Below are 23122 nucleotides of genomic sequence, written 5' to 3' on the forward strand. Positions count from 1 at the left end.
CCTGGTGTATAATGTTTCCTTGAGAAACTGAAGAAATCTAACAGGTATTGTGCTTCCTTAGTGACAGGAGGTACAAGATGCAATAATTTTTCCTTTACTTTTAAAAGGATGTCTTGGCTTTCCCCAGAACTTTGAACTTGTAAAAAATTTTTAAACTTTATTTAGGAATAACTGACTAACACAGTTGTATATAATTTAAGTATACAATGTGATGATTTGATATTGTGAAATGAAGATCAAGAAAATTAACACATCCATCACCTCACATAGTTCATTGTGCATGTGTGTGTTTGTATTTGGTGAGACTAACATCTACTCTCGACATCTTTCAAGTATACAGGACTATATTATTAACTATAGTCGCCACACTGTACATTAGATCCTCTTAATTTATTCCTATAATAACTGAAAGTTTGTACCTTTTGATCTACATTTTATCATTCACCCTTCCCCCAAGGTTCTGGCAGCCACCATTCTATCCTCTGGTTCTATAAAACTGACTTTCCTCCCCTTAGATTCCGCATATGAGTGATACCATGAAGTTTTTGTCTTTCTCTGTCTTGGCTTATTTCACTTAGCATAATGCACTCCAGGCTCATCCATGTTGTTCCAAATGGCAGGATTTCCTTTTTATGGCTTAATAATGGTCCATTGTGTGTATATATGCACATTATTTTCCTTATCCATTCATCTGTTGAATGGCGTTTACATTATTTCCATATCTTAGCTAATGTGAATAATGCTGCAATGAAGATGAGTGTGTAGATAACTCTTCAAGATAATGATTTCATTTCCTTTAGATATATACCCAGAAGTGGGATGGCTGCATCATATGGTAGTTTTAGTTTTAATTTTTTGAGGAAGCTTCATAGTGGATGTACCAGTTTACGTTCCCACCAACACTGCACAAGTGTTCTCTTTTCTCCATGTCCTTGCTAGCATTTATCTCTTTTCTTTTTGATAATAGCCATTTAAACAGGTGTAAGGTGATGTAAGGTGGTTTTGATTTGCATTTCCCAGGTGATTGGTGATGTTGAGCACTTTTTCATATACCTATTGACCATTTGTATTTCTTCTTTGGAAAAATTTCTATTCAGATCCTTTGCCCCCTTTTTAATTGTATTGTGTTTTTCACTATTGAGTTGTATGAGTCTCTTGCATATTTTGGATATAATCCCTTATCAGATACATAGTTTGCAAGAAAACCTCCATTCTGTAGATTGTCTTTTCATTTATTGATTGTCTCCTTTGCTATGCAGAAGCTCTTGAGTTTGATGTAGTCCCAATTGTTTATTTTGGCTTTTGTTCCTTTGCTTTAGGTGTCTTATCCAAGAAATAATTGCCAAGACCAATGTCAAAGAGAGTTTTCTTCTAGGAGTTTTATGGTTTCAGGTCTTACACTTAAGTCTTTGATCCATTTTGTGAACTCCTAAAATTTTTAATGACATGGCACTTCTTCATTCTTCATAGAATTTATTCCTTCCCTTGAAAGCATGTGTATATTACCAAAGCATCCAATGTACTTACCATTGCCTCCTCATCTTGTGTGATAGGATGATATCATCCATATAATAGACAATTATGATGATCTGTAAAATATCCAGATGGTCCAGATCCAGATCTCTTCAGATTATATCGTGACAAACAGTAAAACTGTGAATGTATACTGTTTTCCATTCCATGTAAATGTTGTTTCTGTTTCTCCTTTCTGAAAGAGATGGAAAAGAAAATTTATCAGATCAGTCATAATATCATATACCCGAGGCTATGCTAATCTTCTCTGACAGTGATACCACCTTTCTTAGCAGCTGCAACTAAGACTAATACTGGATTGAGTTACAACAGTCCATTGTCATTCTCCAGGTTCTGTCTGGCTTTGTAGGGTCCACACTGGTGAACTAAATAGAGATACCACCTTTCTTAGCAGCTGCAACTAAGACTAATACTGGATTGAGTTGCAATAGTCCATTGTCATTCTCCAGGTTCTGTCTGGCTTTGTAGGGGCCACACTGGTGAACTAAATAGAGATATGATGGGAATAAACTTTCCTGTATCTTTTGTGTATATTTTTGCTACAACACCCTTAAAAAATGTAATATACTTTTTGAAATGCTATCTTGGCCTGAGGATGGGACTGTTTCAGTACCTTCTCCTCTACAATAGCTGTAATCCATGGAACTAGGAAACAGTGTGGGAGTTGCACCAACTACTAAGTACATCCATTCAAATTATACATTCAGGAAATGGTGTAATGATGACTGGGGGTTGTCACCCAGAGAACCTGCTGTGCAGCAGACCTAGACTAAGACTTCATATATACCTAACTCCCACATGCTAGGATTCAAACAAAAGTTCATGATGACCCTTGAGAAATCTGGGTGTATATAACAACTCAGACACTGTGTCCAACAATCCTCAAAACGTTGTGACATTCCTTTTTTTCCTTGTGTATGGTTATGCAAATAAAGGGTCACTAGTACCTTTGGAAAAAGTACTGGGAGAATCATTGTCATGTACCCTTACTGAGCTATTGCACAGTCCTTCCTCCTGGTATTTTTATTAAAACAGTCTTGGTGATGACATGTCCCCCAGCCCCTCACAGAAGAACAGAGTTAGGGATTATCTGCATAGGTTACACATAATAGATCCATTCAAATATACTCTTAAGGTTTTGGACTCCTTCCTCTACAGTATTTCAGAGCAATTCTGGCATTTCAACTTCCTTCATAGTAGTGAGTGCCTAGAACAATTCCTGGTTGGTTTTACATACACAATAAGTATTTGTAAATTCATTAATCCCACAAATACTGGGGTTTTACAGATACGGGGTCACCAGAAGAAGGCCCACAAATAGAGATTATTTTCAAGTAAAGGAGTTGTTCTGATATCTTTTATCACCAGAGATGCGCTCTAGTGCAGAAGTGAAGATAACAGATCCAAACTGGAAGAATTTATGTCTAGGCTTATTACCTAATAGATTTTGAGAATATTTAGCATCTTTGTGCCTCAGATTCCTCCTCTGTAAAATGAAGATAATGAGAGTATTTATTTCGTAAAGTTCAAGGTAGCACTTAGCACCTAGCACCTAGACTGTAAAAATCACTGTGTGAATCACATCAATTATTACCTCCCCTAGGACACAAATGTTGAAAAACAATCATTACTCCACTGCTTCATGAAGGAAACTTCAATTAATAGGTTCCTTTCTGTTCTTTAGTAACCATGTTAAATAACAGGCTGCACAATTTCTGGAAAAAGAGAAGCTTCACATATATTTTATGAATATTTCATTTTATATTTGCTGAAATTTTCAAATTTTTCTTTCTGTGAGAGGTAACTTAAGCAGAGTACACAATTCAACAATCACATTTGTTTCCCACAAAAGAGATAGCATCATTAATTGTAAGTATTTGGGGAGATTTCAGTCCTACAGAATAGAACTTCATCAAGATCTTTCTCAACACCACAGTAGATAAAGGAATTCTGTTTAATAATGAATTTTAAACATTTCTTTCATGACTATAGCAATGGTTTCAAATTTGGTTTTCATAGGACAGGAACAAGGAAATGTATGATAGTGGTAGAAATTAGGAAATATTTAAAAATGATAAAGAAGTAATAAATACTAATGACACTTTACTAAGAAGAAGAAATACAAATGAGGTGCAAATCTCTCCCTCCAAACAAACCTACAGGAAAGATCTGGAAGAGTGGAATATGAGCAGAAATTCAAAGACAAAGCTCATTTGAAAGTGAAAAGGCACTGACTTGGCAACCAGAGTCATGCTTTCTGGTGCCTGGCGCTCTCTGGTGATTTCTGGCTGAATGCCCTTGGACATAGTACAGTCACCCCTCAATTCCTGGGTTTTATCATGTGCAATTCATGGGATTAGAACAAGTGGTTTTAGTAATCCATCCTAACTTTAAATTCTAAAATTCTAACATAGATTAACAATTTCCCAGACTGCCAGTTAGAGGAGCCTGATAAGGAGGCAAAATATGTAGAAAATGGGGAAATAAGAAGAAAACAGAGTTGAAACAAAGAGAATTATAATTAAGATAGGTAATAAGTAGATGAAAGTAATATGAATGCATAGTTTGTCTATCAATAGAATAATCTGTCCAATGTAGGAAAATATTAAATATTATTTGCTCAGTTACATGGCCCTATCCTAGACCATGTCGACTGCAAAGAATATATAATTTGGCTTTAAGCACTTTGATGTTCAGAGTGTCAAAGAATATCACTTCTAATTTAATGGTGAGATTGATACCATAATTTGATAGAGAGTAGATTTCTAGGCATATAACATGGCTTAAGTCTTGAGTATTTCTCTGAAATTGCATGACGTCTTTTCTGCAACCAGCAAGAGGGAGAATCTATAGCTCCGTGTCTTGACAGCCATCCATTATGAAATCTTCCCGGCATGAACAAGACGAACACACAGTCTCCTCATCGCCACTTTCATCTCTTTGTTCCTGAATGTATAGATGACTGGATTCAGAAAAGGAGTGATAAATGCATCAAAAATAGCAAGATATTTATCCAGGTGTGATGTGGGAGAAGGCCATGTGTAGAAAAACATCAGAGGCCCGAAGAACAAAACCACCACAGTGATATGAGCTGACAAAGTGGAGAGAGCCTTGGAAGATCCACCAGAAGAGTGTTTCCAAACAGTGAACAGAATGAAGATGTATGAAATGACCAGCAAGGCAAAGGATCCCACAGAAATGAGCCCACTATTGACAGTGACCATGAACTCCAGTTCTTGGGTGTTTGTGCAGGCAAGTCTGAGGAGCCAAGGAAGGTCACAGTAAAAACTGTCCAATACATTAGGGCCACAAAAAGGCAAATCTACCACAAAAACTAATTGAACTAATGAATGGATAAGGCCAATGATCCAGGAAGTGACTAAAAAGTATAGACAAATTCTTGGACTCATGATGGTCACATAGTGGAGAGGTTTACATATGGCCACATATCTGTCAAAGGCCATGGCAATGAGTAGCACCATCTCAGTGCCCCCAACAGCATGACTGCAGAATATCTGGGTAATACAGCCACAAAAGGAGATTGCTTTGTGCTTCTTGAAAATATCATAAATCATTTTAGGGGCTATGATTGAGCAAAACAACATATCAATGACTGAGAGGTTGGTCAGGAGGAAATACATGGGGGAGTGTAGATGAGCATCCAGGGTTACAGTGAACACAATGACAAGGTTTCCCATTATGCTTGCAAAGTAGAAGAAAAAGGAGAGGACAAAAAGGAGAAGCTGGATCTCCCATGTGTTGGTGAGTCCCAGGAACACAAACTCTGATACTATGGAGTGATTCCTTCCATTCATTGTCTCAAACACCAGAACGAGTTTTCATGTTATCTAAAGGACAAAGAAAATGGATGAGTTGCCTAGACAAGTATTAGTGTTCAAGAAAGAAAGCCCCCAGTTCATGAAAACAATTATCATATTAACATCTCATACAGCCAAATAATCTTCATCACATGCATATCTAACTTCTACTTAAAGGAGTCAGCTGGTTCCCATATGGCACAATGGTTTTCAAAGCTACTACTACTAAATTAATTCTATCTCTGGATCTATTTCCCTCCTGCCTTCTTTTACTATTACACGGATATTTCCTATTTCCTCTTTCCCAGAGTGTCCAACTTCAATAACGTAGAAGATTATCTTCAAACACTTTTGACTGTGACTACTTTTGAATGGATATGATTTCAACCATTCGTTTGAGCCACCTAACCATTCCTCATGCACAGCATACGGTTTTCAAAGTCTTTGTTCTGTTATTCATATTGCTCAATTAGACTTCAAAATTTTTCTTCCTTTCAATTTTTGAAATTTCTCAAATTCTATTCTCCATTTCACAAAATCCTAAACATCTAAACATCTCAGCTCAAACGCTCCCTCATTAGTGAAATCCTCCAAATCTGCCCATCTCTATACTCCCTCTGCACTGTTAGCATTTATTTCACTCTGCCTCTCATGATGATATAAATTTCCATCTTAATTAAAATGGAGCAACTTGGGTAAAGGAATCATGTTCAGTTCATATGAATAACACCCCCTCCATCACTAATGCAACCAGTTGTTTAATGAGTGTTTCACACTTATTGAATGAAGGAAGAAATTCATGAGACTGAAGAATGAACCTGGAGTCAAGAGAGTATATCATAATTCAGTAAGGTTCACATTAACAGTATGTTTTGTGTTGCCAGTCAGGAATTATCAGAGGACCCCAAGTCTGATTCCCACCATTGTTTAACTACACAAAGTTAGATGTGCACAATAAAATTCTGTCATCAAAGGAATATGGAGTACTAATTATTGATTTAAAATAGTCAATAAAAGGCCTTTGATATGTTTCAAAATGGGAAAAGATCATTTATTTGATAAAAGATGCTCACTTGCTCACCAAATATCTCAATTTCTACCATAAAATGTGTGATGAACTGAGACAAATAATCTCTTCCTCTAATATATGTATATATTCATATGTACGTATATACACACATTCATTGGATCCTCAAAGATAAGAACTCTGCCACATAAAGGCTGTCTCATTTCTTTTTCAAAATACATTTGGAATGGTTAAAAGAGTGACAGAAATAAAATGCTGGTAAAAAGAGCCAGACTGTGTATGTGTCTGGAAATGAGAAAAGGTGATTATTGAGTTATAAAATTCAGAAAAAGAATGAAAGGACAGTAGTCAGATCCCAGCATGGGGATGTAAAGACAAAATTACAAGTCTTCAAGGATTAAAAATTGCTGGAGATAAATGATCTGAGGTCCACTGTTCAATGTGGGGTTCCTGACTTAGTACAATATCCATGCTTTACGAGTGAAATAATTTATATAGAAAGAGTTATAGGAAGTGACCTGCCTATTTTCACAAAAGTGTTTGGTGGGAGAGTTTGTACTGGGATCAAAAGCCCTTGCTTGAAAGCTCTTTGCATTAAATAGCCTTTGTATTAATTTCCTATTTTCTACTGTAATAACTTATCAGAAATTTAGTGGCTTAAAAAAACACAAATGTGTCATCTCACTGTTCTGGAGAAGGCCAAAATGTGTGTTCTGAGCTAAAATCAAAGAATGGGCAGAGCTGCATTCCTTCTGGAGGATCTAGGAGATAATCCATTTCGTTGCCTTTTCCAAGGTTGCCTGCATCCTTAATTCATGACCCCTTCCTCTCTTTTCAAAGTATATCACTCTTAACTCTGATTCTGTCATCACATCTCTCTGACTCTGACCTTCCTGCCTTCCTCTTTTAAGGATACTCATGATTACATTGGGCTCACCCAGATAATCCAGTATAATTTCCCATCTCACAATGTTAATTATGTCTGCAAAGTCTCTTTTGTCATGTAAGGTAACATAGTCAAAGGTCCAGAGATCAAGACATGGACATTTTGGGGGGCCATTATTCTGTATACCACAACTTTCTTACGTGAGAACAAATATTTTAGGAGAAAAAGGAAAATTTTAAAACGGGGCAATGAATCTGACAGAGGACATTTCAGATAGCCTGTTAAGAAGATGGATGAGATATTGAAGGAGGCAGGATAGATAGCGCATCCTGACTTTTTCCATGGCACTACACATAAGTGACTTCTTACTCCAACTACATTGAGGAACAAATCTGAACAACTCATGTCCACTGATAATAGGGAACCTATGATAATCAGCCACCCAATATGTTCTTGGACAAGTAGGTATATAATTGACTCCTGAGTGGTTCTCTGAATGGTTTTTGTTCATTAATTAAATAAATACTCTTGTGTTTCCAGAATACCAGGCAAAATTTCAGGCACTGGGGGTAAAGCATAGACAAGAATTCCTGCTTTGTGGAGTCCATCTTCATGACAGAAAATGCGATTTTGGTCTGTTACATACAGATCTTCTTTTTCCAGAAAAGATAAGAACACTTGAAGAAATACTATAGTCATCAAATTCCTGGGGAGTGTCAAACACTCTGCTTGCTTCTAGCTGAGTTTCCACCTTCATGAAGTCTCGTCTCAGTATTCTGACTTTTTCCTTTATCTGAAATTTTACATCTCTAATTTCTATCACCCTAATTTTTCAGTGGCTGTCTAATAAATATGTATGGGTTTTATTGCCTCAAAATATATTATAAAACACTTGGGGCAGGTTTCATGTATCCTAATTCTTTGTGCTGATTGAAAAGTAGCTAAAAAATGATGCTTAGATTTCTTGGTTTTGCCACTCATTCATTCAACAAATATTTATGCAGCATCTATAAAATGCCTATTACTCTGCTAAGCTTTAGAAATAATATAAAGATGAAAAATTAATAGATATCAATTATGTGGAATAAAGTAATGAAATAAGAACTTAAAAATACATAAAATGGAACTCTAAGATTATCAGAACTGTTTTAAGCAAGAGTTGTATAAAGCATTTTATGACTGATAACTAAAAATCCATGCCATGAACTATGAACTAACTAATCAAAATTTCTGTAGGAATGAGCAGAGAAATAAGGCAAAAAGACTTCCTTCTGATCACTAAGGGAAAAAGTGCTTCTAGCCAAATGTTTTTTAAGGCTTCTATGAAGTAGGAATAACAATGAGAATACACTAGGAAGTGAAAATACAAGTGATGCTTCCTCCAAATTGAAATTTGAATAGCAAAAAAATCCAAATGAGAATAGCAAAAGAAATGATGGTAAACTTGATAATGAATTTATAAGAAGTAGAGTTACTCAAATCAGAACAGGACTTGTTGGGTCATTCAGAAAAAAAAATATATGTGATTCAACGTAAAGTTTACATAAAGACAGAGTCTAGCCATAGGGAAAGAAGAACATTCTTTTAAAAAATAAGTTAAACATATTATTTAAATCAGAAAGAAAATTGATAGAAAGATGAGTAAAATGAAGGCAAAGCAAATTGGATTATTGAAAGCAGCAGGAGACCAAGCTGGTCAGTTAGATGGAAAATTATGAGAAAGAGAAGAAATGACAGCCTGGGAGTTTGTTCAGATGTGCAGTCTTAAAAGCTCCAGAGCACAAAATGATTTCCTACTAGCACCCGGCATTAGAGTTGCCTTCTTTTAGGCTAACAGACTGCATTCCCTAGTTTTACTTACGAAACGAAGGGAAGGATGCTCCATTAGCTGTTACAGACAAACAAGTTACCAGATGACTTTCTTAGCTGAGATCTTATGGATGCAAGAAATTAGCATTTTGACGATGATGAAATAAGTGATCCATTTTAAACCTGATTCATTAGCCAAGAAGGATTAGCTTGGATATGTTGCTATAGAAGACAGGTAAACAGCAGATGAGCTCAGCAGGAATGGGGTAGGCTCCAGGAATGAGAGCTAAACCTGAGAAAAGGAGAAATGTCATCAAAGACAAAATGTACTTACTTTACAATCCGTTAAACAGCAAAGAAGACAAAATAATAGAAAGAGCAAATAGCAGCAGATCTAGAAACTTACCCAGCTCCTGTCTTAAGTCTTCAAATTTCTTGACGATCTGTCTAATGGCTCTGAGTCATATTCTCTGAATGGCTTCCAGGGGGAGATGTTAGGTTCTGGGTGCTTGGTCGCTTTGAGACATCCCAGACACTCCACGGAAATGGTGCTGTTCTCCTATGACCATTGCCATTAGAAGATATTTCACTTTGAGTTCTCTACTTCTGGTCTAGCTATTACTCACGTGAATTATAATGACATGAATTAGAGCCATCATTTATTTAGACTACTTAAATGATCTAGATATGTGACAAATTCAGCTTCTGCAGTGTTTGATGCAATCATCATTTAAATGTCTTGATCTATATGGAATTAGAATTGGGCAACCCCTTAGAATAGATTCATGGTAATTTTACCTTTTAAAATTTTGAAAAAAAAGAGAGATACTCATTATCCCTAATAATAAAATCACTCAAGCTGGAAAAGATCTAAAAATATGTTCTGACCTAGTTCTTTTCTTTTCTTTTCCATCCAGGATATGTCAGTTCTTCTACAGTTTAAAAAGTTTGAAAATTCATTTTCTTCCTTGGCTTCTTATTTTTTATTAACATAATAGTTCAAAAGTTTTCCTTACAAAAGAAAATCTCTCATCATTTCAATTAAGCTGATGTCCACTTAATTCTTTCTCTGTGAATTGAAAGAAGTTGTCAGCAACTCTCTCAGATAAATGTTTAATATTCTTGAACTTGGTAAAAGCAAATAAAATCACTCATCATCTGTACACTCTATTTTTAATCACCTAAATTCTTTTAGCTTTTCCTCATAGGTCCATCTTGTATCCCTTTATTTTTGTCACTCTGTCTACCAACCCCCTTTCACCATGAAACATCTCACTGTAATGACCTAGAAAAAAACCCTAATAAATGTTTAAAAAACATAGACAAAAACAGGAGGATTGACTGTTGGTTGATAACATTACAGATTCAGTTTCCTATTTTTTTTCTCTTCATTCTTCTATCACCGAATTTTAACTGACACTACATTATTTTAGATTAGGGTGAGCTCCATTCCTAGGTATTTTTCTTCTAAGCAAGTTTTCAATCATCCTTCTCCACCGTGATTCTATGAAATTGGGGTTTTATTTTTTAAAACTTCACTTATTACTGGTACCTAATGTACTTTCTCCTCTTTATTTCTTAGTCCTTTAAAGAAGAAGTAAAGCAGACAACAAGCTTGTTATGAGAACAGTACACATATTTGTTTTACTTTCAGTGCTAATATATTTCCCTAAAAATCCCTAGGTGTAGTTCACAACTCAATCTGCTTCCTAATCCTGACCACAGCGTAGATGCCAGAGTCTGCAATGTATCTTCAGTTGCACCTTTGGACGTCCACGTCATTTCCAAGTCCTAGTTACAAATTAAGGTTAATGCCTTTTCTCCATATCCACAACCACTCACATTTATTTTCCTGTGTGCCCATCATCTCACCACCACTACTTGTTTCCTTTTGCTTCCAGGGCAAAGCTTAATTGATATGTACAAAAAGCAAACCTGAGTTTTCCTTGTCACCGAAGTTTATCTAGTTTAATATCTTGCTCCTGTTGTCAATGGACCCCATCCTTCCTCTGTAGCTATTCACAGTCTATCATCTCAAGCACACAGAGGTATATAAAATGTTTCTATAAGAGGAAAAAATACCTAATTAACTGCACTGGAGGATAGTGACCATAATGTTACAGTGACCTGGGACTGCAGAACTACAGTTAATTAGTCAAGGAAATTGTCTCCTAAAAATATATTCGTTTTGATTAAAGGAAAAAGGAGAAATATTGGGGCTGGCCTGGTGGCATAGTGGTTAAGTTTGCACTCTCCACTTCTGCAGCCTGGAGTTCACAGTTTCAGTTCCCAGGCCTGGACCTATGTATCACTCATTAAGCCATGCTGTGGCGGTGTCCCACACACAAAATAGAGTTGGCACAGATATTAGGTCAGGGCCAGTCTTCCTCACAAAAAATGGGGAAATGTTAATAATAGGTACAATGGAATCTTTAAGAAAAACAACATCTGCCATTTTTTTTGCCAATTTAAATCCTGTGATGATGAATGAAAGCATCCCTGGGTAATTCGATAGTATTCAACTTCTAAGAAATTCATACAAGTTACATGTAATAGCCTAATAAATGTCAATTTTCACTATACGTAAATAAACTAACCAAGTAAAAGAATAAGCTTCAAAAACTTAACTTAAAAAATAGCTTATTATGTGACTATAATTAATAACAATAATAATAATAAATTTACCACGTTGTAATAAGTACTTTGAAGACACAGATCTGTCTAATATTTGCTTCTTCCAAAGCAACTTGTGCAGTTTCCTGCAATAAGGGGGCCTACTATTTACTTGTTGAACTTAACAGAAGAATCCAATCATTGAAATAATTCCATTGTCCCTTACTGTGCTTGCCATTTGGAGGTAGGAATAGTATAAATAAGGAGGTTCACTTCAAAATATTATGAGGAAGTAACAAGACATTTCCTTCTGTTTTTTTTAGCTTTAGGCGCATGAGACTGAGGTGATGATATTCCTCAGTCCATGGTACATTATCAACATTGGTATATAGAGGGCCCCTCTCTTGTTTACTGGTTTGTTCTCTTTAATCTCCAGTCTCCATTTACAGTCTTTTTACCTCCGAGGCAACCATTCTAGTGTTTTTAAAACATATCCTGTTGTTGTATGTGTTCACATAAAAATGTATACTGTTTTCTATGCATATACATATAAAATATTATTATACATGCCATTCTAGTTTTTTTTCACTTATCCTGTGTTGCTATGTGTACATCTAGTCTATTATTTCCAAATGCTGCATAGTAATCCATGGTGTGTATGCAATGCCTTTTCCTGTCTGATCACCCAAAGGCAGACACCTAGATTTTCTCTAAGTTTTTCAGGGCCACTGCTTGTGATTGCATGTGATTGGACAAGCATTGGATGATTCTCTAACTTCTCCAACCCCACATCCCAATAATGTTAATATTCAGCTGGAACATGGCTGTGTGATAAAACTGGTTGTTAAAATTCTAAACTATGTGCGTATTTGTTAGAATATAACTACAGTCACAAGTCCCTTGAGGTTCCACTGCCACCCAAGTTAATTTCCCAGAGTTCCTTATGAATCAGCACCTAAATGTTAACACCTGGAAAAGCAGGGGTCTCCAGGACCCTGCTCCAACTCTATGGCAAGCATCTGTTCTGATGGCTCAGTGCATATACCATACAGTTATTTCATATCTGGAATCCTTCCCTGTGTTAAAAGCAACACTACAATGAACACCCTAATACATGTCTCCCTGAAGATCAGCACTGACCATGATCACGCCCCAGGATGCCTTAAGAAGCTCTGACATTTTAATTACTAATTATTATATTACTCGCTCTTTAGTAGCATAGAAAAAATAAAGCAAATGGATGATCTAAATGAGAAGTAAATTCCAGCACTGGAAATAGTATCTGGGTGGAAAAATACAATTTTTCTCTGCTGTCCTGAACCCCAGGCTGAGGTTACGGAGTATAGTCATTAATTAACCTGTGTTGCTGTGGTAACAGTTATGTTTCAACATTCATGACAAAATATTCAAATGCCCACTCAAGAAGAATTATAATGGAGAGCCTAGATAAAATGTTGGGCACTAGGAGCTGGCTAAGGCGATTACACTACCAAAGACCCTCTAATGAAAAGTGTTGAGAAAAACTAAGCGTTAATAGACAGAGATTTGAGATACAAACACCAAATCTAAAGGCATACGATCAGGAAACTCAGAAATAGAAGATCAAGAGTTCCATACGCATAGAAGAAAAAGTAACTGAATCAAAGAAGGAACAAGGGAAGAGGAACATAAGCAATCATGTACACAGCTTGCCTTTATAGTCCAACCAAGATGGGATGGAGTTGAAATAAACTCTTGCTTAGACCTCCAATAAATATATAAATTACATATGCAAAATCATGATAAACCATCATCAAGTCCTTAGAAAACTTGTGGTTGACTACTCAAGTAGGAAGAAACAACTCAAATGGTAGAAGAAACATCTAATAGATGTCTTTTCTTTTATTAGGATCAGATAATAGAATAACTGAGCAAGTTTAACATCACTAGTGATGACATGAATATTACCTACTCCCCGAAAAAAGCTACTTCACCTCTTTGGTATTCTTTACAAAAACCTGGAATCCCTGTCTAATTATCAGGAAAAACTTCAGACAAACCCAAATTGAGGGGCATTTTACAAAATACCTGACCAATACTCTTCAAAGCTGTCATAGCCATGATAAACAAGGTCAGACTGAGAAACTCACAAACCAGAGGAGACTAAGGAGACATGATAACTAAATGTCACGTGGTATCCTGGAACCACTCTGAAACAGAAAAAGGACATTAATGGAAAAGCTGGTGAAATCTGGGTAAAGTCTAGTGTTTAGTTAATACTTACGCATGAGGGTCAATTACTCATGTTTGGAAACATGAGATAACGTTAGAGGAAATGGAAACTAAAAGTAGGTGAGGGGTATATGGGAACTCTCTGGACTATCATTGTAACTTCTCTGTAAATCTAAAATTCTTCCAAAATAAAAGCTTTCCTTAAAAAAATAGGATCAGAGAAAGAAATGTAAAATAGGGCTGAATAGACTTACTAAGTGAATGTCACTCATGAACATTTGTTGAAAGTCTGCTATTTGACAAATGGACATTCAAGATACAAGGTGCCTGATCTAAGGGTGCATGTCAGTGAAAAATTGACAGTCCAAAGGAGACGTGGGACTCAGCAACTGAGGGAATAAGATCTGAAAGGACAGAAGACAGCAAAGGGCCAGGAGTCTGTCAACCTAGATTCTCGATTTGGATCTTCCATCTATTTCTTTTATGATGTTGAGCCTATTAGTTAATTTTCCAGTACCTGAGACTTTCTAAAAATAGAGAAACTTTAAGAGATAATTTATAATTTACTCTAAGATTCAAAAACAGGATGATCCTAATTGATATTTAATAATTGTCTAAGTAACTACATGTGCTATATAAGCTATATGACTACATGTGCTATATAATCTATATAACTACGTGTGTTATATTATTTTTCAGCACTACAGTACCTGTCTATACTCTGTATGATGCAGGGCTGGGTTCTACAAACTACATTTCTTTTTTGGCAGCCTGGCCATTAGAGGGCACTAGAGAGAGACTGCAAGTCTGGAGGCGGAAAAAGGGACTTTTGCTCCCTCCTGTTTGCTGTTTCAGGGCTTCCTCTCTGCTCACTGAGACTGTAAGCATCACCCAACCACACACTTCACCTCAGCAAACTTGATTTCTTTCCAAAGCAGGAGCTGAATCTAGTTACAGTTTTTCCAGCACTGGAGGAACTCGTCTTATCACACTCTCCTCAGGAACACCTGCGTTAGCCAGCAGCACCCCTTCTTCAGGGGCTGTGTCCCTGCCCCATAGGCCCTCCTCTAGGTTAGAGACACTAGCACCAGCCAAGCAGCATCCCCTCCTCAAATATTTGAGTTTGAACTCCACATGTCCTTCCTCCAAGCTTTTAATCATTTTTATGTTTTTAAGATGTAATAATTCTAACAGCTTTCCCTTATTTTCCATCTCTGGAGCCGAAAGGGGCTTCCTACAAATGCTATATCTGTGACATCTTAGAGTTCCTTCTTTTTAAAATAACTGGTTAGAAATTTATACTTAGTCAACAAATCTTTATATCAAACTTTCTCTGTTCAAAAAAACTGATATGGTTTCTGTCTCCTTACTGGACCCTGAAAAAGCCAGATTAAGAATAAACCAATGAGGGAAGCTAATAGATAATGAGCTGAAAAGATAGAAATTGAATCAGCTAATAGTAAGACAAATCAGATGAAATAAAATTTAACATTATCTTTTTAAAAATTAATTGATTTTTGATTGCAGTAACACTGGTTACTGCAAATTATATAAATTTCAGGTGTACATCATTATATTTCGATTTCTGTGTAAATTACATCATGTTCACCCCCCAAAGACTAACTACAGTCCATCACCACACACGTGCCTAATTACCCCTTTCACCCTCCTCCCTCCCTCCTTCCCCTACGGTAACCATGAATCCAATCTCTGTCTCTATGTGATCGTTTGTTGTTGTTTTTATCTTCTACTTATGAGTGAGATTGTACGATATTTGGCTTTTTCCCTCTGACTTATTTCGCTTAGCATAATACACTCAAGGTTCATCCATGTTGTCACAAATGGCCGGCTGAGTAGTATTCCATTGTGTATATATACCACTATTTCTTTATCCATTCATCCTTTGATGGGCACCTAGGTTGCTTCCACGTTTTGGCTATTGGGTATAATGCTGCAGTGAACATACGGATGCGTGTATCTTTATGCATTTATATTTTTGAGTTTTTTTGGATAGATACCCAGCAGTGGAATAGCTGGATCATATGGTAGATCTATTCTTAATTTTCTGAGGAAACTCCATACTGTTTTCCATAGTGGCTGCACCAGTTTGCTCTCCCCCTAGCAGTGTATGTGGCTTCCCTTCTCTCCACATCCTCTCCCACCTCTTATTATTATTACCTCTCTTGTTAATTATAGCCATTCTGATGGGACTGAGGTGATATCTCATTGCAGTTTTGATTTGCATTTCTCTGATAGTTAATGATGTTGAACATCTTTTCATGTACCTCTTGGCCATCTGTATATCTCCTTTGGAGAAGAGTTTGTTCAAATCTTTTGCCAATTTTTTAATTGGCTTGTTAGTTTTTTTGGTTGTTGAGATGTATGAATTCTTAATATATTTTGGATATTAACCCCTTATCAGATATATGGTTTGCAAATATCTTATCCTAATTGTTAGGTTGTATTTTCCCTTTGTTGATGGTTTCCTTTGCTGGTACAGAAGATTTTTAGTTTGATGTAGTCCCATTTGTTTATTTTTTCTGTTGTTTCCCTTGCCCGGTCAGACATGGGACTTGAAAATATGCTGCTAAGACCGATGTTGACGAGTGTACTGCCTATGTTTTCTTCTAGAAGTTTCATGGTTTCAGGTCTTGTATTAAAGTCTCTAAACCATTTTGAATTAATTTTTGTGTATAGTGAAAGGTAATGTTCTGTGTTCATTCTTTTGTATGTGGTTGTCCAGTTTTCCCAAAACCATTTATTGAAGATATTTTCCTTTCTCCATTGTATGTTCTTGATTCCATTGCTGAAATTTAGCTGTCCATAGATGTGTGGGTTTATTTCTGGGGTTTGATTCAGTTCCGTTGATCTGTGTGTCTGTTTTTGTGCAGGACCAGTTTCACTTCTTTTCCAATATGGATCACTTTTATTTCTTTTTCTTGCCTGATTGCTCTGGCTAGGACTTTCAATACTATGTTAAACAAGAGTGGTGAAAGTGGGCATCCTTGTCTGGTTCCTGTTCTTAGAGGGGTAGTTTTCAAATTTTCTCCATTGAGAATGATGTTAACTGTGGGTTTGTCATATATGGTCTTTATTATGTTCGCATATTTTCCTTCTATACTCATTTTATTTAGAGTTTTTATCATAAATACATGCTGCATCTTGTCAAATGCTTTCTCTGAATCTATTGAGATGATCATGTGATTTTTAGTCTTCATTTTATTAATGTGGTATATCACATTTATTGATTTGCGGATGTTGAACCATCTGTGAATCCCTGGAATAAATCCCACTTGATCATTGTGTATGATCTTTTTTATGTATTGTTGTATTTGATTTGCTGGTATTTTGTTGAGGATTTTTGCATCGATGTTCATCAGTGATATTGGCCTGTAATTTCTCTTTTTGTGTTGTCCTCATCTGGTTTTGGTATCAGGGTAATGTTGGCTTCATAGAATGAGTTAAGAAGCTTCTCTTCCTCTTCAATTTTTTCATAGAGTTTGAGAATAATAGGTATTAAGTCTTCTTTGAATGTTTGGTAGCATTCACCTGGGAGGCCTTATAGTCCTGCACTTTCATTTTTTTGGAGGTTTTTGATTACTGTTTTGATCTCCTTACTGGTGATTGGTTTATTCACATTCTCTATTTCTTCTTGATTCAGTTTTGAAAGGTTGTGTGGTTCTAAGAATTTATCCATTTCTTCTAGGCATCCAATTTGTTCATGTATATCTTTTCATAGAATTCTATTATAATCTTTTGCATTTCTGAGGTGTCCATTGTAACTTCTCCTCTTTCAGTTCTGATTTTATTTGTTTGAGCCTTCTCTCTTTTTTTCTTGGTGAGTCTAGCTAAAAGTTTTTCAATTTTGGTTATCTTTTCAAAGAACAAGCTCTTGGTTTCATTGATTCTTTCCATTGCTTTTCTAGTCTCTATTTCATTTATTTCTGCTCTGATTTTTAAAATTTCCTTCCTTCCACTGATTTTGGGCTTTGTTTGCTCTTCTTTTTCCAAGTTCCTTTAGGTCCACTGTTAGCTTGCTTATTTGAGATTTTTCTTGTTTGCTGGGGTAGGCCTATATTGCCATAAACTTTCCTCTTAGAACCACTTTTACCATATCCCATAAATTTTGGGATGTCGTATTTTCATTTCCATTTGACTCCAGGTATCTTTTTTATTTCTTCTTTGATTTCTTCACTGACCCAATTGTTCAGTAGCATTTTGTTTAATCTCCACATATTTTTGGCTTCGCTGACTTTCTCCCTATAGTGGATTTCTAATTTCATATCATTGTGGTCCGAAAACATGCTTGGTATTATTTCAATTTCCTCAAATTTATTAAGACATTTTGTGGCCTAATATGTGATCAATACTGGATAATGTTCCACGTGCATTTGAAAAGAATATGTATTCTGAGGTTTTTGGATGACATGTTCTACATATATCTACAAAGTCCATCTGTTCTAATGTGTTGTGTAAGGCCTATGTTTCTTTATTGATCTTCTGTTCAGATGATCTATGCATTGGTATAAGTGGTGTGTTAAAGTTCCCTGGTATTATTGTGTTACTATTTCTCTTTTCATGTATGTTAAAAATTGCTTTATATATTTAGGTGCTCCTATGTTGGGTATTTAGATATCTACAAGTGTTATATCCTCTTTTTGGATTGTTCCCTTTATCATTATATAGTGCCCATCTTTGTCTTTTGTTACAGTTTTGTTTTAAAGTCTATTTTTTCTATAAGTATTGCTATCTTGACTTTCTTTTCTTTGCCATTTGATTGGAATATCTTTTTCCATCCTTTTACTTTCAGTTTGTGAGTGTCTTCAGGTCTGAAGTGTGTTTCTTATATGCAGATATATATGGGTCTTGTTTTTCTTTAACCAATTGGCCACCCTATGCCTTTTTTTTTAAGATTTTATTTTTCCTTTTTCTCCCCAAAGCCTCCCTGTACATAATTGTATATTTTTAGTTGTGGGTCCTTCTAGTTGTGGCATGTGGGATGCTGCCTCAGCATGGCCTGATGAGCAGTGCCATGTGCATGCCCAGGATCCGAACCAGTGAAACCCTTGTCCGCTGAAGTGGAGCACATGAACTTAACCACTTGGTCATGGGACTAGCCCCCACACTATGCCTTTTGATTGGAGAATTTAGTCCATTGATATTTAAAGTGGCTATTGATAAGAATGTACTTATTGCCATTTTGTTACCTTTTTTCTGGGTGTTTTAGCAGTTCCTCTCTGTTCCTTTTTTCTTCTCTTGCTCTCTTCCCTTCTGGCTTGATGGCTTTCTTTAGTATTTTGTTTGGGTTCCTTTCTCTTAATTATTTGTGTATTTATTATAGATTTCTGGTTTGTGATTACCATGAGGTTCATATATAATAATCTACATATATAGCAATCTATATTGTGTTGATGGTCTCTTTAGTTTGACCTCTTTCTAAAAGCTCTACTCCTTTATTCCCTTCCTCTCACATTTTATGTTTATGGTAAATCTGGCCTCTTATTTTGTGTGTGTGTATCCATTACCCTCTTATCATTGAAATAGGTAGTTTTAGTACTTTTGTCTTTTGACCTTCTTATTATCTTCATAGGTGGTTGATCTGCTACTTTTATTGTATTTTTGCCTTTACCACTGATTTTATTGCCTTTTTTTGAGATAATTTTCTTATTCCTATTTGTGGTCTTCTCTTTCCCACTTAAATAAGTCCCTTTAGTATTTCTTGCAAAACTGGTTTCTTGGTGATAAACTCTTGTAGTTTTTGCTTGTCTTGGAAACTCTTTGTTTCTTCTTCTATTCTGAGTGATAACCTTGTCAGGTAGAGTGTTCTTGACTATCGGTTTTTCCTTTTAGCACTTTAAACATATCATGCCATTACCTTCTAACTCTGTAAGGTTTTGCCTGAGAAGTCAGCAAACAGCCTTATGCGGTTTCCTTTGTATATCACTTGTTGCCTTTCTCTTGCGGCTTTTAGGATTTTTTTTATCTTTAATTTTGGACATTTTAATTATATTGTGTCTTGGTGTGGGCCTCTTTGGGTTTATCTTGTTTGGTGCGCTCTGTTCTTTCTGCACCTGGATGTCTGTTTCCTTCCTTAGGTTAGGAAAGTTTTCAGCTATTATTTCTTCAGATAGATTCTCTGCCCTTTTGTCTCTTCTTCTGGGACACTTAGTGTGGCTTGTTGCTAGGCTCAGGGGCTTACACTTGCTGTAGTCTGGCCTGCAAGGCTATTGTCAGCTCTGTCAGGATTGCAGCTGAATGCGGCTGGCCTCAGGCATGAGACCACTCAATTTTTTCAGGCTTTGTAAGGCGGGGCTGATCCCCCTATGTGGCTGTTTGAGAAGCACAAGTCTTCTGCAGCTGACAAGCCCCACCACTGAAAGGCAACTGTCGACGAAAATAATCCATATCCAATCTATAAATGAAAATTTGGGTGAGTTTATTCTGAGCTTAAATCTGAGGATTATAACCCGGGAGAGTCTTTCCACAAAGGAACAGAGCACTCCAAAGAAGTGGGGGTATAAGGGTGGTTATATACCCTCAAAGAGGATGTTTCACATAGGATTGAAATGTCCCTTTTACAATAGTCACTAGACTGCTCTGTCGGCACAGCGATTGATGGAAATAGCAGGTAGGTCTTCTGTCTCTGTGAACACAGCAGGGTGGCAGTCTGTTGTCTCCAGCTGGGTGGTCACAGGTGAGCTAGGAGGTGAGTGCAGCAATCAGTTCCTAGCCTAAGGAAAAATGCTTATCCCTAAGGAAATGCTAATGTGGGGGGAAGTTGCACCTTTATCTCAAGGGCCTTTGTTCTGGCCATAGGAAATGTCTAAGCAGATATGCAATGCGTGCTCAATAGCCACAGTCAGGCCCTTTTGAAAAAAAAAGTCAGGCCGAATTAGGTTTATACCAAATGGCTTCCTCATATACTCCAATATATCCTATTGCTTGCCATTTTTATTTGTCACAACACACACCGTCCTCACAGGCCTACCCCATGAGCACTCCCTGACTCGCTGAAGTGGAACCAGTTGCCCCAGTGAAGAGACCCTACACACTCCACCAATGCCTCACATGCTCCACCGGCTCCTTGCACACACCCTGCCTCTCAGAGGTGGATCCACTTGCTGCAGAGGATCCAGGCACCCAGCCTTTGTATGCCCACAAGTTGCCTGAGGGCTTGCTCTTGGGTGGGGCCAGTCCCTAGGACAAGTTACCTGCCCTGGCTGAGCTGGATTAAATTGGTGCTCTAGTGGGTGGGGCAGACCCCTGGGCTAACAGGCCAGCGGAAGAACTCCAATGATGGTCTGTCAGTGTCTGTGTCAGCATGCCTGTTCTAGGTCACAATAATGGCTGCCATCAATGTCTCACACCCTGGAGAGGTCTCACTTCTCATCAAGATGCACCCAGAACCTATCAGATGAATCTGTTTTCACCAAAATACTATGCACTTTTCTTTCTTGTGATTTTAAGTTGTTTTCTGAAAGGGGTGTATTCATGTGTGGGCCCTGTAAGAGCTGGATTTTTTTTATCTTATGACCAATAACTTTTCTGTGAGTATTCCCGATTGTTATTAATGGCCAGCAAAGCCACATATTGTAACGCTCATCTCATTTGTGCTGAGTCCCAAAAACGCGTACAGCAGTAACACTTCCCTGCCCAGGTCCCGCACTCCTCCCAGGAAGGCTGCATACCTTAGGAGAGCTCCTGGCTGCACACAAAGCACTGTGGCTTGTAAAGGTGGCTTTTTTCTCTCCAGAAAGGAATTTCTGCCTCTTCCACCTCAGTAAAGACTGTCCCTTGTGGGTGTTCTTTTTATCCACTGTTCAGTTCTCTCTTATGGGTAATTGTTCAAAGAGTAGTTGCAAATTTGTTGTGTCCATGGGGGGAGGTAAGTTCAGAGTCTGCCTATGCTACCATCTTGACACTAGCCCCCTAACATTATCTTTAAAGTAAGATGGTTTATTTAGCATGGAAAAATAGAAAATGGACAATGAGACACATATTGACATTTAAAAGGGATTGTTTAACATTTATATCGACTGTATTTGGCACATATATATATAGAGGTAAATCCACTGGTGAGATAAGAAAGCCATAACCTTTTGTCTTTAAGTCTCTTACATGAGCAGAGTCCAGAAACTGACATCACAATACAATTAGGGGAGGAAAAAAGTGATAGGACACAACACATGTTAGTAGACAGTGACATTATAGCTAAATTTAACCACCTTATTTAGTTCAAATCCATGAGAAGTTTTAGTATACTTTGCCTTTTTATACATTTGTGGTATATTTAAGAGATTTTACTGTAATTTCCAACCTGAGTGCATGGTCTCCTCATTTCCACCTTCATCTCTTTATTCCTAAAATGTAGATGACTGCATTTAGAAAGGGCGTGATAACTGCATCAAACTTGCAAAGGAATTTATCCAAATGTTATGAGGGAAATGGCCACAGATAGAAAAAGATTAATGGTCCAAAGAATAAAACAACCACAGTGACATGAGGTGACAGAGCGGAGAGTGCTTTGAATATACCATCCAGAGACTTTTTCTGAACAGTCACCAAAATAAAGATGTAAGAGATGATCAGAATTAAATAGGAGGCCACAGAAATCAAACCGCTACTGCCAGTAACCATGAGTTCCAGTGTGTATGTTGCTATGGAAGTAAGTTTGACAAATATAGGAAGATCACAAAAAAAGCTTTCTAGTTCATTAGGGCCACAGAAAGTCAAGTTTACAACAAAAGCCAATGGAGTCACTGAATGAATAAGGCCAATAATCCAGGAAGTGACTAAAAATATAACACAGTTTTGTGGGCTCATGCTGGTCAGGTAATGAAGAGGCTTACATATGGCAACGTATCTGTCAGAGGCCATGGAAATGAGCATCACCATCTCAGTGCCCCCAACTGTGTGGATAAAGAAGATCTGAACTATGCAACCCCTGAAGCAGATGGTTTTAGGCTTCCCTAAGAGATCATAAATCATTTTGCGAGCTGTGGAGGAGCAAAACATCAAGTCCATGATGAAAGGTTGGTCAGCAGGAATTACACTGGGGACTGTAAACAAGGCTCAGAGGTCACAGTTAGCTCAATGAGGACGTTTCCCATCAGGCTTGCCAAGTAAAATGTAGAGAAAAAGGATGAGGAGGATCTGAATCTCCCATGAGTTAGACAGTCCCACAGACACAAACTCAGACACCACAGAGTAATTGGCTTCATCCAT

At 37.1% G+C, this 23122-nt stretch overlaps 1 protein-coding gene and 1 pseudogene across 1 annotated transcript; both read right to left on the reverse strand.

Moving 5' to 3' along the window:
- Positions 1-4409: 4409 nt before the first annotated feature.
- LOC106835198 (olfactory receptor 4F15) lies at positions 4410-5348 on the reverse strand. The gene has a single exon (XM_014847371.3). It carries the CDS (start codon positions 5346-5348, stop codon positions 4410-4412), a length of 939 nt encoding a protein of 312 aa, XP_014702857.3.
- Positions 5349-22187: 16839 nt separating this feature from the next.
- LOC139046420 (olfactory receptor 4F6-like) lies at positions 22188-23122 on the reverse strand (annotated as a pseudogene).

The sequence above is a fragment of the Equus asinus genome, chromosome 2 (genome assembly GCF_041296235.1).
Source record: "Equus asinus isolate D_3611 breed Donkey chromosome 2, EquAss-T2T_v2, whole genome shotgun sequence".
NCBI classification, from domain to species: domain Eukaryota; kingdom Metazoa; phylum Chordata; class Mammalia; order Perissodactyla; family Equidae; genus Equus; species Equus asinus.

What these genes read in the sequence shown, in the direction of transcription:
- LOC106835198 (XM_014847371.3), bottom strand. Translation starts at nt 5,348, where the DNA reads ATGAATGGAAGGAATCACTCCATAGTATCAGAGTTTGTGTTCCTGGGA.